At 42.8% G+C, this 15,931-nt stretch overlaps 1 protein-coding gene across 1 annotated transcript in view; it reads left to right on the top strand.

Moving 5' to 3' along the window:
- The window catches only part of LOC1276327 (cold shock domain-containing protein CG9705), a 33,338-nt gene extending 23,863 nt beyond the window's left edge, over positions 1-9,475 (top strand). Inside the window, exons 2-3 of the mRNA XM_315660.5 lie at positions 7,798-7,920; positions 8,019-9,475. Of these exons, the coding sequence (XP_315660.4) occupies positions 7,798-7,920; positions 8,019-8,196 (301 nt within the window). The 3' untranslated portion in view covers positions 8,197-9,475. The remainder of the gene's footprint in view (positions 1-7,797; positions 7,921-8,018) is intronic.
- The last annotated feature ends 6,456 nt before the right edge of the window (positions 9,476-15,931 follow it).

Raw genomic sequence — 15,931 nt, 5'->3', positions numbered from 1 at the left:
TGCTATTAGCCATCGCCATCGCGCACGTGCTGGATGTTTTGAATAAGCTTGGCATGGAAAAATAAAACCCAGGAAACCACCCTGCATTGGAAAGAGAGCGTGCTGCAGGCCGTCCTGCGGGAGATAAGGCTGCAATGCGCAGGGTTTATTATTCATGATTTTGACCGGCTTGCTTGCATCGCATGGAGTTCACCTTATCCTCCCTCCCAGGGGCAGCTGTGTCCAGCGTAGCCGTTTTGTATTCACACTTGACCGACCCGACCTGACGTGCTTGCTGCAAAATGCAAAGCGGGTGCACTCAAGAATGTTTCTGGCATGATGTTGTGCGGAACCGGTGTGCAACTGTCACGGCGCGCGCCACGCTCGTAACGTCTCTCCCGGAAGTGTCAAGCAAAGAGGATGTCTTACCATACTCAGAATAGCTCCTCGCAATTGTGACGTGAAAAGCTGGCCAGCATAATGTTCCGCAATAGCGCAGAAACATCGACAAATTGCTACGCTGCTGCAAAGGGTGAGCGAAAGCCGCAAATGGAGAGGAATGAATGATCTGTATGGGAAATATCGATTTGAGTGTTCAAAACCACCTCTCTTTTATCGAAAGTGAGGAGTGAGGGACAGAACGGCCGCTTATTGTCCTTTCTAAACATTGGAACGTGCTCTAATCCTTGGGCTCTCGGGCATACTTGAGCGGATGGTGATGTCTAGAGCAGCGGAGAAAAGGTCTTAAAACTTTATAAATAGTAATCAATCATGCTTCTTGTTGTGGGTCGGTCTGTGAGCATTACGGCAAGTGATTGTTTGCAGCATGGTGAAGTACTCTTGTTTGTATACGAACATGAGAGGTTGTCTGTCAACAAGTTTTTATTCTTCTGAATAATAAGCCTTTTGTTTCCAATTGCCTTAATGTGTTGATAAATTATGTATAGTTGTAAACTATATTGTTTTTTAGGGAGATCTCAATAGAAATGTAGCCTGAAGTTTCTCCAAAACTGTCATAAAATCAAACGAAATGCTCGAAGTTTATATCAATTTTTGATGTTTTTATCCTTAAGAGAGTACTCATAACATAACTATTAATAAGTCTACAAGCGTTCTGCATGGCACGTTGGCAGAATTTGTGAGGCACGAGTGACCTCAGGAGGTTTCAGGATTTGATGTTTTCTCATATTTTCTTAATGCCTTTGTTCCATAACATCCTTTGAGTTTGTGGATTCATTCGAATGAGGCCTAGACTTATTCAAGTCTAATCATTTCGCTTTGGGTTGTATAGGCGAGTTCAACTCCAGGGATGTGACTGTAGATTTGGATGTAACGAATAATCTGTTATATTGCTTGAGATACGAGGTTCGCACGACTCGCTTTCATGGATGCGGTCGAAAAACTGGAAAAATGTTCCGATAAACTCTGATTCAGAGTTTATTCGCGGGATCAAACTGGGATTTCTTGGACATTGGTCAGTACTTGGGCATTACTATGTCCTCTCAATATGTTATCGCCGATCCATTTAAGTTATTCAATGACTTATTCTTTAGAAGCATGTCGCTTGTATCGATTTGTGTGTGCACATTATTATTTCTAAGTTGACCGTTGCCTGATTTGGAACAGAAATCATGTATCCTGTTGTTTATCCATGCGCTAAATTTTATACTTTTGCTAAATGAATGAATAAATGCAATGTGTATGGTTCTTTACTCGATATTGATAGAAAATCCTAACAATAACGAGAATCTTGGAATGGAAACAGGAACGATATAGACTCACGTTACGTTATTTGGACCATTGGATATGGAAAGAAAATTTTACTGGCTGCCACTAGGCCATAGGACCATTTAACTGAACCATCTAACTGAAGAATCTAATGATACAGATCTACGTCATGAAAATATGCCCACTTGCTACGGACTCGATCAATCCGAATCGTCCGAGAAGACCCTAATTATGCCACGAGAATCCATAATAAATAAGCATTGTAGTGTCATGAAATTAATATTTATTAGTCTATTTTTAATCACACCGTTCCTTTTGCATTACAAAAAAAAATATATATAATAATGTTTATGGCACGCTTCAAAAGCTATTCAAAGAATGCTCCTTTAAGATGTCACACCTTCGAAGGCGAAGGTGTTACAAAAAAGGGGGTTTGCGAGACTGTCAGTCTACTTTACGGCATGCAACAAATCTCTGACATTCTGTGCACTCGCTTTCCACTCTTCGATAGCGCAATAGCACACCAGCGGGGTGGAAAAATGCAACCACTTTTTTGTTGTTGTTGTATTGCCCGCTTTCTTGTTTACACACTGAAAACGATGAAAAATGTGTCGCTCCATACAGCTGCTGCTACTGCTGGTGCTGGTGGTATGGTGAGCACAGCTTCAAACAAGACAAGAAGGTTTCATCCTACAGGAATTCCATTCGTGTTCAACCTGCATCGTTGGAGCATGGAAAAAAGGTTTCCTTCCAAAGGATACTTTCAACCGTGGGGACTCGATTTCTCGAGCCCTTCTCTTTTTCCCATGTTTTCATTTCCACCACCAGCTCCTTTACCTGCAGCCTGGCAAAGAGTCAATGATCCTAGCAGCAGCAGCAGCAGCAACAGCAGCAGCTCCAACACTGTGGTGCCCGTGTTGATGGTTGTTCACGGGTCACGATGCTCTACCACACCAGACCAAACAGGGGAGGGTGGTGGTGGGTTGCCTTTAATAGCATTGGATGGAAAGTGTTTACGAACGATCGTTTAAAATGGAATTCTTTTAACACCGGGGCACGAAAGGATAAAAAGAAAGGAACGACATATTGAGTAATGGTGTGAGACTTTGTTATCCGTTTAACACACCGTTCAGGTATAGTCGGCCACGATGGGAAAGGTGGTGCTGACTGGTGCTAATCAGGTGTGTAGCGTAGATGAAAGTAACCTTTGTCTGTTTTCGCCGCTGTCGACAACAGTCCTATCAATTGTTGTGCGCGAATTGTAAAGTGAGGAGTTTGTTACGTGAAGTGCGCTCTGTTTGGGGAGGTGAAAAGTAAATTGAAAAAGGCATCAGTTGAAGAGAGGGAGTGTGTGTGCATCGTTGTTCCATTCATTAGCCGCTACTCTTTGGAGAATTTTTAATTCCCTTCACCCATTTTGTAGCATAGAAATAGGCAAAAAGGAAGTAGCACATAGCGCCTCCCCTGCATGTCATCCAACCTCTGTGCAAGCAGAAAGCCCGGGAAAGGACTTGCCCGCGCAACGACGGTTTCATTTGGCCAGTGTGCGGAACTGTCGCACAACTAGAAGCAAACAAGACCGTAAAGCACAATGGTCGGATGCACCTGGGGTTGAAAAGGGGGTTTTCTCATGCATCATTCATGAGAAGACTGTGTCAGAAAGTCACTCAGCTTGAAGGATGAATTTTTCGTGTGCCCAACCCTCGGTATATGTGTGCATTTGACGAGGGAAAAGTCGCACTGCTGCTAGATGGATGGTGGAGAGATTTGCACTTCGCTAAGCCGCCGGTGTCTTGGTGTGGTGGTGTGTGGATCCTCCCTTTCTCTTAAGCTTGTACTGGAAATCCTTTTCACTTATGGAATGACACTTCCGTTCTGTTTCGCTTTCCTAATCCTTTACTTTAGCTGTCTGTTTTGCTGTTAGTTTGTAACATTTTGCCGCTTACACGAGCTTTTGCTTCGTTGTAGCGTAATAGGAACACTAGCTGCTGCTTGACACACACCCGCTGTGGAGCAATGAAAATAGATCGCGTGAGGGCAAACGTTATTTGCAGTGTTATTCAAGTCATGCTCGACTGTGCACGTCATTATTCACCGCCTGCAAGATGTTTTTCAACAGCTGCCAAATGTTGTATTTGTATCGCGATAATTTGACAGTTCTTTCACATGATTTTCAATAAGGCTCTGGACAACGTTGAACAGTTCTTTGTGATGTGTTGAAAATCAAGTGGATACATTGAAATTTTATTGAGATGCAATTACAATCAGCCACTTCCCCAAACCCGATCGAATTCGGGAACGTTTGTCAAAATGACATAAAATGGTGGGTTCGTTGGATGTTTTTTTGAATATTTTGCCATATTGTACGTACAACTGAGCAAGATACTCATGAAATAAATTAAAGCAACCGTTGTATCTAAGCAACTGTAACTATCGTGCCTCGTCGATCGAGTTTGGGAAAGTGGCTGAATGTCTGACAGCTATTGGTAAACTAGCTAGGCAGTGTTTTATATAGAGTTGGACAGTTGGCGGCTGAAATCATCTATTCTAATAATGGGGCTCTTCACGATTCTAGTTAGTTTTTGTATGGAGTTTGACAGTTGGAGGTTGAAATCATGTAAACACTCCAAACAAAACCACACAAAAAACTAGCCTGCAATGTTCAGTCTAGATTATTCTAGCCTCAAATCTAGAATTAGATTCGAGTACCTGCTCGAAAACACGGTGTTGTTTACATTTTACATTTACATTTTTTGTTGTTTACTAGTGCATTAAAGAGATCACGTGGTGGAATCTAGAATCAAAGTGTATCTAGTCCAGGTGGTCTCATAGCATGTTTTTCAAACCAAATTTGAATATCACTTTTTGACAGGATGGGTGAAAACTTTTGTTCAAACAAGCTTTCTGGAGGCTTGAGGAATACTCAAAACACTCTTAAAATCTTCATTCAGAAACAGAAGCGATAAAAATCAGCCTTCTTAATTCATACACCTTGGGATAAGCCCACCTGTATATTATACCCACTTAGATAGCTGCTCGAAAACTGCTATACAATGAAAACAGCTGACAGGCTGAAATTTCAGCCTACGAACTTAAAACGGAAAGGACCCCAATGTTCCAAGAATAGGCTGAAACGTCAATGTTCTAGCTAAAAATATAGAAGGGGCGTATAACGAAAAGTGACTCGGAAAACCCTGTATTTGAAGTTTTTATGAATTATTTTTCAATGTCTAACATCATCATCTTTAACACAATTTTTAACATCTCACAAAACGCTGTCAAACTGAATCCAAACCATGAAATTACTAATTATTAATTATCAATTATTGTGATGCAAATACAACATTTCACGACCTCTGAATAATGCATTGCACATTGGAATCCGACTCGGAAAATCCCTGTAATTCTATGTTCACAATCCTAAATTGACCCTGAAACCCCTGGATTGCCGGAAAATATATTCTAGCTTAATTTAAAATTAGCGCCAACAACAAATGATGAATAATTGACGAAAATATTCCTCATTTTTTTCAACCACAAAATTATTCCATTCGTTCCAAATTTACGCTTATCACCTGCATACGTCAATTTGCTAGCAAACGCCTCTGCTTAATGCTGTACTGCTAATGGCAAATTATGGTAACGTAATCATCGCCCTGCCATCAACGGGCTGATTGATGAGCGCCCGAGCACTAACGAACGCGCCTAAAAGTTTCACCTGCAGCTGGCCGCGTGGGTGTAGTGTGTTTGCGGTGCCATAAATCTGACTTTCCCCGTGAACGATGCACAGATAACGCAATTAGCGAAAACAGTGTGTTTATGACAAATGCCGTATCCTGCCAACTCACCACTGGGTGGGTAGGAAATGGAAAACAAAATGTCATCGTAATTTCCATAAAAGCATACCAGACACACACACGCGCGGCACTGTCTTCACAAACTCTAGGATTTGCTGTTAATGATGACGGTCTTAGGTTTGGCAATCGCCATCATCATACTAAACGGGAGAAAGGGTGTAAAATTGTGTATCCAACTTCGAGGTAATGATTGGTTCTTGTGTAATTGAGATTTTCGCGAAGTTCTTCTTCCACTACTACAAACTTCTAATGTATCGGTATCGTTCGTACTTGTACGAAGCTTCCATGTTAAAAGCACGTGATCAACGGCTCAGAGCATCTACTACGGCACCATCCTGCCGCCCGTTTCGGGCCCCCAAAAGCGTACTAATTAGACTGACAAAGTTTGCTCGCTATCAGATGTTTACTGTTACAGCTCTCCACAATGTTTCATAAAGACAAACAAGCATGTGCTTCTTCCTTCATGGAATACGCCGTCGCGCTTTGCACCAATCGTGCTCTGCTCTTTGGATGCCGCTGCATAAGATGTATCAATTTCATGCCCAGAAAACACACCACGGGTAAGATATTTTTATCCCCACCCAAGGTATGGTTCTGTTATACACGTTTCGTGCCTTTTGCACCGTTCCTACGGAGAATCAATTTCATTGGCTTCTTTTTGCGCCTGATCGGAGTTGGAATTCTAGCGAAACCGTTTTCAGCAACATTGTGTGAGTTTTACCGCTATCTGATCTTCTTATGCCATTGATGTTGAACAATTCATGTACTGTGGCATTTGATATCTCTTATTTAATATATCAACTGTTGGAAATTGAGGGTATTGAGAAGCGGAGTTATCGCTTTAAAATTGGGTGAATTCGATTAAAACCATGTTGTAGGCTCGCATCATTCGAACCAGCAGAATGGTGTGGTGTGAGACACTCTCGACAAACACACCGCAGTCTGTGGTTCAAACCTCTCAACTCCACACACAGTGTAGTAAGTGCGCTGCGGTTTGGAGCGCTAAGACATTTTAATTAGAAACGCGCAATGCTCTCAGCTATTTAATTACAGTGTTCTGCCTCTTTAAACTCCATTAAAGAGATGGCTCTGATTGAAGAAAATTTTTCACATCTATCATCAACATCTTTGCGAAAGGACTCTCTTGAAGATGGAAATATTGTTGTGTGTCCGTGTCGCCGTGTGCGCGCATTATCACGCTGAAAGGAGGCGCAAAAAGTAATTATTGCATGCGCACATACAACCATCCTTTTTAGCCTTTTCGCGCGAACCAGATTGCCAAGATTGCTGCTCGCTCAAACTACAGTCTGTTGTGTATCTTTGTTGGCACTCCCACACGACGATGCACCGCGTTGTGACGCGTTGTGTTGTGATGGCAGAATTGAAACTTTATCTTGCTTTGCTTCCCTGAACGCAGAAAAAAGTTAAACCAACTCTACACTCAAGCAACGTAAATGGAGCCAGCCAGAAGGAGGAATACCGAGGGGGCGGACCTGGAGGGGCCCTGGATGGCTGAAACCTTTTACTCTCTCCCATGCATCATACATCAAACTTCAACCAGAACCTGGAAAAGACAACCCCAAATGTGGTGGTGGCGTTTGATTTGCCCCCTTTTTGTGTGTCTTCCAGTCCAATCAGACCTTTACCCAAGAATTGAAGTGCAGTTTCTCTTAGCGAAAAGCTTTTCCCCTTTCCCCAACCCAATCCTAACAAAGTTTTGCCTCATAATGTTTGGAAAAGCTTTTGCGCATTTCGGTGTAAGTGTGTGTGTGTGTGTGTGTGTGTGTGTGTGTGTGTGTGTGTGTGAAGTCTCGTGTATGTAAATGTCCCCGTTCGGTTCTAGTGAACCGAAGGAGTGTGTCTATTTGCTGCTGCACCATCTTGTTTTAGAAGCATTCACCTCGCCCCTCACACTAAATGGAAACGAAAATTCGTTCTAAAAGGGAATTCATCCGATCTTAGTAGCCGGTTGAGCTAATGTTATGTTATCATCCCCCCTTGTGTCAATATTGAACCCGGTCCGACACACCTGAACCCGTGCAAACGGCCAACTATGTTTGAATAAGTGTTACCTTTTCTTTTATTTCTACGGTACCTTTCCCGAGGTGTCTGTGTATTTGCTCCCAGTACCTCTCTAGCATCAAATGAAATGTCCACAGAGCAACAGAGAACACTCAGTTTGATTGGTTTCTTTTCTCTCTCTGTTTTTCCTTCCATTTCCATTTTACAACAGCTCCGATCGTGCCATGCGTAACCCGATCGAGGAGGGCAAGGTGAAGTCGTTCAGCAGAAGCAAAGGTCACGGGTTTATCACACCGAATGCCGGCGGTGACGACATCTTCGTACACATTTCCGAGTAAGTATACCGAGACCTGTACCGTTTTATTGTTTTTTCTTTAACAAACAAAGTCCTGCTCTACAATAATCCTTCTGTTTCTGTTTCCATTGCGACAGCATCGAGGGCGAGTACGTGCCGTTGCCCGGTGACGAGGTGAGCTATCGGCTCTGCTCCATCCCGCCGAAGTACGAGAAGGTGCAGGCGATCCATGTGCAGATAACGCACCTGACGCCGGAAAAGCATTCGCGCTGGGAAACGTGCATGAGCCACGACGACGGCCATCGGCTGCATTAGGGCAGGTGGAACGAGCCGGCGCCGGATCAGCTACTACCCCACCACCATCACCACCACCAGCATCACCAGCAGCAGCAGCACCAGTTGGTAGGGAAAGCAGGAGGAGGAGGTGGTGGTGGTGGTGGTGATGGTGGCAAGCATGATTCACGCCGGTGGCCCGATATATCGTTCGATTTTGCACTGGATGATGAATAGTGGCGCGACGGTCGACGCGAGAGAGAGAGAGGGACAAGCAGAAGAGAAGAAGCGTAAGATGATCCTCGTGGTGTGCAGTAAACAAAAACACGCAGACACAGACACACATAGTGTAGGGCAGTTTATTATAACCGTGTTGACAGGCTGCGTTCGTTCAGTATTTTCGTTCATTAGTTAGAGGGCGATGGAGGCGCCTGGTTGTCCAGCGAATTGTTCTGCTTAGTTTCATCGGCAGCGGCGGCGGCGGCGCGTTTAATAGGTGTTGTTGTGCTGCCCTAAATTGCACAACAGAACATAAATAATCGATTCGGTTTTATTGGTTAAAATGTTGCGCCCCTTACCTAGGGATAATAGAGGGTGTCTTGTGGTGGCAGCGTCTGCGACTTACCAGATTATCATGGAAAGCGAAACATCTATTCAATAATTTGGCACGTGTTGTGGCACCGTAAACACACAACCAAGGAGACACGAACACACAGGAAGGATTTTAATTAATAAGTGCAAACACCGTTGGCCCATAAATGCCAGCATCACACGACGGGGGCATCACACTGAACAAGCGACAGTAGAGCCGTGCTGAATGGAGCGAACAAAAAAGTCAGGAGAGCGGATTAGCCGCAGGATAAACCGTTGCAGCAGCAACAGCAGCTTTTCGCGTGTGTGTGTGTGTGCAAGACAAGAGAAGAAAAAATGTATAACAAAATGACCTGCAACCCACACACGCGCGATGTGGCATGCTCCAGTTTGTCCACCATCTCGCCCAGGCAGGACAAAGGATCGTTGAAAGGGGGCAAACAAAAGCGCGAGACCGTGCACAATATATACAATGCTCGCAAGCGATTCTTCTTACTCACTAATTGCTCTCGCTTTACCTTTTCTTTCTCCTGCAGCCCAATACACAATCACACACACACAGACACATACTCTATTTTGTTTGGTTAGTGCTGAGCAAGCAAAAAGGATGATTAAAAACGAAAGAAAAGCGAAAAAATGATATAATTCAGGTCGCCGTCGCCGTCGTCGTCGCTTAGGGACAGCAGAAGGAAAAACACGAAAGAATAAAAAAATGTACGTTGGGCGATTAGAGAAGTAAGCTTTTCCTTCAGGGCCGAAACACGACGATCCGGATGAATGGCGCTGCGTGAGAGGATTTATGGAAGAAAAAAAGGCAAGTTCGTTTAGTTTGCAAGTTGCTGCTTTGTGTGGTGCGAGCTAGCAGACACAGATACGGGGCGGGGACAGCGAATGAAGCGAAAGACATCTCCGCGAACCTATTGTACAACGAAAAATTAGACCGGAAGGGAACGCACATACGGTGGGGAGCGGGAAAATGCGGAATAGATCTTGCACACTCCCTCCCTCCCCAGCAGTGTGATAATGATAATTGACATTAATTCAATTGCAATCAGGCTTTATCGTTTCCTTTTTCCTGTTTTGGTGATAAACAGGCGCTCGCTTCATTGTGGGCGCAAACTGCTGAAAATGTGTCCTCGCAACACACACAAAAACGCAAAGAAGTCCATACGCGCACGCACGACAGAATGTTGGAAAAATTCAAATATTCCGCTCACGGAACAATGCAGGTCAGAGAAAAGCTACTAAGCACGGTAAATATACATACACATATATACATAGAGCCATCCAGCAAAAGCGATAGACAGTGACAATGTAGGGAAGGGAAGTACATTTACTAACAAACAAAAAAACAAGGTAAAATAGAAGAAAATGGGAGAGGGCACAGTTTTGTAAGAATTTAGATACCGCAACACGTTAAAGCAAATCTAATAACGCTCTAGCGATTTAATGAACGGCGAGCCATAACATTGCAAAGCATATTTCAGGCAGCGGCAAAGTATTTGGCCCATAGTTGGTTGGTGAATGGTGTGTGTGTGTGTGTGCCTATGTATGTACATCTTTTTTGGAGTAATTTTTGGGCGTCCGGTTGGATGTCCAGGAGCATATATACGATGAACACGGCGACGGGCAGTAAAGCGAAAACTGCGCCTAAATGTAGGCAAACCGCTTTAGACGCAAACGTTTATCCTTTGCGTTTGGGCGATACACGCAAAACACAACACCCCGCAACAGAGGATGAATAGTCGTTTTTGATGGTTGGATAATATAAAACGTTAAGCGCAAACTGCACCAACTGCACAGAAACAGCAAAAAAGCAACGTATTTTGTAATGAAAAAAAAAAACGAGGAAACTGCGCTTGTATTGTGTACGTGTATAATGTTCTGGAATAATTGTTGAAATACATTCACCATAATACAGATTAAACACCACCTTTCCCTGGAGCAACTGTACGCTTTATCACCACCATCTGCCCATCCCCGTGCACTGTCCAGCGCGAGCTGTTTTGTGTAATGGGGTCAGATTTGTAGGGGGGGGTTTGTAGGGTATGGTAGTTTGAAGCTCACTTAGCAAACAAACACACCGGGAGAGGAAGATGTATCCTTTTTCCGCGAAGTAGGGTTTTGCGAGCTTTACAACTGTGGTGGGGCATACGAAGTGCGAAGCGAGCGACGAAGGGAAGAAAGAGTTTTAAGTTTTACCACAAATAATCCACACAAAAGCTTCTGCATAATCACCGCGCCACCGGTTCCAAGTACAACACGGTTACTCGGGGTTCTCTTACTCACTTTCTCTCTCGCTCTCGCTCTCCCGCTTTGCCGGTTAGATGATCGGATTATCCGCGGATGATTGGTAATGCAAAGAAGCTTTCGTTGCGCGGCACACAAATTGAAGGGTCAGACCAGGAGCACAAACAAAGCAAAAAAAAACAGGGCATAATAATCCTATTCAATTCCATCACAACCTTAAGGGCCGGCTAGCTCTTACCTCACACAACCGTCCCTACCGACTCGGTGATTACCAAACCGAGATTAAATGTGGCTGAGAAGGGCTTTAACAGGCTAGGATTTTGCATAGATTCGGGCAATTAAAAATCGCACCAATGATCGTGAATAATTGAGAAGAAGGAATACAGTAAGCTTACACTTACACCTATTTACCCTCACAAATTAAAGCAAAAAAGGAACCACCAAACTGCCCATGTAAAACAACAACACGCCTCCATGGATCGGTAATGTTTTGCTGTGCTCGGGGCACATAACCTACACCAAATATGGGTTGGATTTTTTTTAATGAAATCCACAGCACACTTTGCCTCATAGCAACGGGGGCCATACCCCATCCAGCCTTCCGCATACATTGATGGTCAGTGTCAAAAGAGTCTTAACTTAAAGAAGACCCTAGCAAACCCTAGTGGACCAAACAACAACAACAACCAAAAGAAAACATAAAACAAAACGATAAACATAAGAATGTAAGTACCCAAAAGGCCGACAAATATCCTCAAAATATCCACACACACAGCCACACAGTGGAAACGTTGAAGAGCGTTGGAATTTGGTCGAAAATGTTCCGCTTCTATTTTCTTACCTTTTTTCCTTCCAATTTGTGTTGGTGTGTTTGCCTGCCCGTGACGTGCTTTATTTGATGAAAAAGGAGCAATTTTAATTGCGTTAAGGTGTGTGTGTGTGTGAAGTAAGGGAAAGATAAATACGGTAAATCTTATCCATACTGTTCTCCTATAAGGCGGGATGAAAAAAGGGCAGACGTTTCGATGAACTTTACGTGCTAGGCCAGGCCAGGAACTCGATTAAAGGTAACGCAATTTCGTCCACGTGCGTTCCTTTTCTTTTCGGTTCAGTTGTAGAGAAACATAATAATAAAAAAGAAACGCGACGAGAGAACAACGAATCGGGAGGGGTGTAGTAGAATCGTTAAACGAAAATGAAATAATTTTATAATCCTTTCGGGACCGTCCGTGTGAGCAGCTCACTTTCACACACAGCCAACACAGGCGCACGTCTGCCAGGCCTTTTGTTTCTTTATCTCCTTTATCCTCCGCGGAGTGGAGTGCAAAATTCGGGAAAATCGTGCACAAAATGTTATATTCGGGTAATTACGTTTGTTACTGAAAAAGTTAATCGATTTTGCTTTTTTTCTTGTTTTTTTTTTTTGTTTTACCGCCTCAATGCAATGGTGAATTGGAAATTTTAAGCATTTCTTTGTTTTTTTTTATTGTTTAATTGCAAACAGAAATTAAAAGAAAAGCCGTTGCACTAAAATATTGATTAATCATATTAAATCCTTAAAAATGATGCATAAAATGCAAAACAAGCACAAGTGATGGGAAAAGTGATTGCGAACAAAGGAGAAAAAAAACAGAACAACAGAAAGCAAAAGTGGTAAAAGTGAGAGAACAAAAACAGGCAAAACACCTTCCCCAAAATCAATGTTCGCTGTTTAGTAGTGAGTGTGTGTGTGTATGTTGGTGTCTGTTTGCATTTGATGTGTATGTGAATGTTATGGACAAAGGGCGTGCAAAAAAAGAGTATAAGAATTTGAAAGGAAAAACGAAATTGTTAATACAGCGGAAAGATGAATTGTTCCGGCTGCGGTGGGGTGGGGTGGGTAGAGTATAAAAGATAAAGGAATAAATTCGCCACACTCGGACACACGGGCAGAACACACGAAATAGCAACAAGCAACAAGGGTAGGTAGGTGTGGTGTGGACGAAATACTCACTTATTATGCAAATATAAATATATGGGGTTTCAATAAAAAAAAAATAAAATAAAAAGCGCAAACGTGTCCGCGTGGACGGCCAAGGGATGGAGAAATTCGTTAAATGTTTTAAAATGTGCAAAAACTGTTCTACTTTTTTTTGGTTTTTTTTTTAAACGAACGTATGAATAATATTCGAAGAATAATGGTACCATTAACGGCATAAGAAAAGAAGAACTTCCCGCTCGCTGTAGTAATATAAATGGATAAGAAATCATCCTCGTTGTGAATGTTCAACGGGAAAAGGACGGCAAAGATAAGTCAAATATTTACCCGACCGGATCTGTTAACTTTATAATCTTGTTCGCTGGCCCACTCAAGACCCAACCAGGAGGGCAAACAAACAAACAAGTAAACAAGCAAGCAAACAGAGGCAGATATTAGCTTTCCCGGAGTGTCTCAACTAACTCTTGCCTGTAAGCGATGAGAGGAACATCTTTTACAGTCGTTGCCTCCTAATTTTGGCTCTAAGGCGTAAATTTTTGCCTCTAAGGCATCAATTTTTCACTTTAACGCACCTATTTTTGTCTGTAAGTCATCAATTTTTGACTTCTGTAGGAATCATGACAATTTTACAAGGTGTTTAAGCAGATTTTTAACGTTTGTTATCTTCTTCTTCTTCTTTTTGGCACAACAACCGCTGTCGGTCAAGGCCTGCCTGTACCCACTAGCATTGTGAGCTTAGCTTTCTTTGACTTATTGTTACCATACCAGGATAGCCAGTCCTACATATGGGGGCACGGTCTATTCGGGACTTGAACTCATGACGGGCATGTTGTTACGTCGAACGAGTTGTTGACTGTACCACCAGACCGGCCCATTTGTTATCTTACATCTCATAAAAAAAATACAAAAACTGTGTAAATTGATTGTTTCTTCAGAAAGGTGATGAAATTTTAGAAATTCTAAAACTTTTGTTTACCGCCGAAAAACAATGCCAATATTTTTCACTCCATTAAAACTTCCAAAATTGGCAAAACAATTGTTTCATTTTAAATTCTATCAATAAAATTATTCACTACTTAACTTAATTTCAATCATTTCAACATAGTTTCAGAAATTACTTACAATTTTGTAAATAAAGCGATTGACTCACAGTCGAAAATTGATGACTTCGAGGCAAAAAACGTGACACGCTGTCAAAAATTGGTGCCTTCGAGACAAAAATAGGTGAGTTAGAGTCAAAATTTAGCGGCAACGACTGTAAAAATGATGCTATGTACCGCAGGAAGGCTAAAAAATGTGTTTAGTATATTGTTATACACTTCTTATTAACACGGGAGCACCTGCACAATTCTCAAAAAGCGAAAGGAGTTTGAGCTGCATTCGAAAAAGACTATGATTTACGATTTAAAAAAGAAATTCTAATTCGCGCATCATGGGCATATTGACTGCATGGTTTGATTGGCTTCCTTGCCATCCACACCCAGACATGATCGCCCAACGCCACCGCCGGTTGGCTGCAACTGATGCACTTCTTGCCTCTCCTATGGAGCAATGAAATGACAATGAAGCGAATGCATGGTGGATGACGTTCGTTGCATTGATTGAATCGCAGCGACACACGTTTCGAGACTGTTGGCTTTGAGTAAATAAATGGCATAATGATTAAATAACAATCATTCATCGATTTGCGAGAGGACACACGCTGATCGTTTGCATTGTGGGATGGATAGGATGACCCTGGTACGACCCATTTCTGCTTCTTTTAGCACGAATGATTAAGATGAAAAATGCATCTTCACAGTGAGGATTATGATTAGCATTTTATTCATAAAGTGCGCGAAAGAGAACCTTCCTTTTACACCTGTTTCCATCTACGTTCGAATCTCGTGCCGTTTGCATCGAATCGCAAACCGCCTGCTTCGAATCGCATGCCACTACGATCGAATGCGTGCACCCATGGTTGAATCGCGTGCCAGTACGGTTGAATCGCGTTCCACTATGGTCGAATCATATGCCACTACGATCGATTCGTGTGCCGCTACCATTGCATTTCTGAAAGCAAGAGCATAGTAAACTGTTTGTTTACGTTTGAAAGCTGTTTCTTTCTTCGCCGACGGCATTTCGTTTGTAAAATAGTACTAATAAAAGGCAGTTATTCACTGATTACACGTAAAATCCTTGTTATCGACGAATATCGTGGTCCCTTGTTGATGGTAAAATCCTTAAGTTCAACTAATATTCGGTGTTCGTTGTTGATGGTAAAATCGTTGGTTTCAATCAATATTCGTGGGGTTTACCTATAATCAGAGAATAAATCCCTTTTATTAGTACTATTTTACAAACGAAATGCCGTCGGCGAAGAAAGAAACAGCTTTCAAACGTAAACAAACAGTTTACTATGCTCTTGCTTTCAGAAATGCAATGGTAGCGGCACACAATTCGATCGTAGTGGCATATGATTCGACCATAGTGGAACGCGATTCAACCGTACTGGCACGCAATTCAACCATGGGTGCACGCATTCGATCGTAGTGGCATGCGATTCGAAGCAGGCGGTTTGTGATTCAATGCAAACGGCACGAGATTCGAACGTAGATGGAAACAGGTGTAATACCTTCCAGCACCATTGCAAAGCGGACGGAAAAGTTCAATCGAAATATCAATTAATAAACATGACGGCAAACGACGGCCACACCACAGTCCTCCACAGTCACGGTCGCCACCGGGCAGTGAAAGTCATTCCCCAGCATGTCACCAACATTCAACTGGCGCTGAACCTCGAAACTTACGCCAAAAGTCCGGTCGGAATGGAAGGGGAAATTGCGTACACTCTTTCCTCCCACCCATCCCGCGTGTGGAGGTATTAGTTGAAAGGATGATTAATTTTCCGTCCAAAAGCTGACAGCTACAATATGCCTCACCTCCTCCCCCTAATCCACCATCCCACGGCACGGCGGA

Source organism: Anopheles gambiae, chromosome 2 (assembly GCF_943734735.2).
Source record: "Anopheles gambiae chromosome 2, idAnoGambNW_F1_1, whole genome shotgun sequence".
Taxonomy (NCBI): Eukaryota; Metazoa; Arthropoda; class Insecta; order Diptera; family Culicidae; genus Anopheles; species Anopheles gambiae.
The sequence above is the reverse complement of the archived record's forward strand: the minus strand, read 5'-3'. Positions and strand labels throughout refer to the sequence as shown.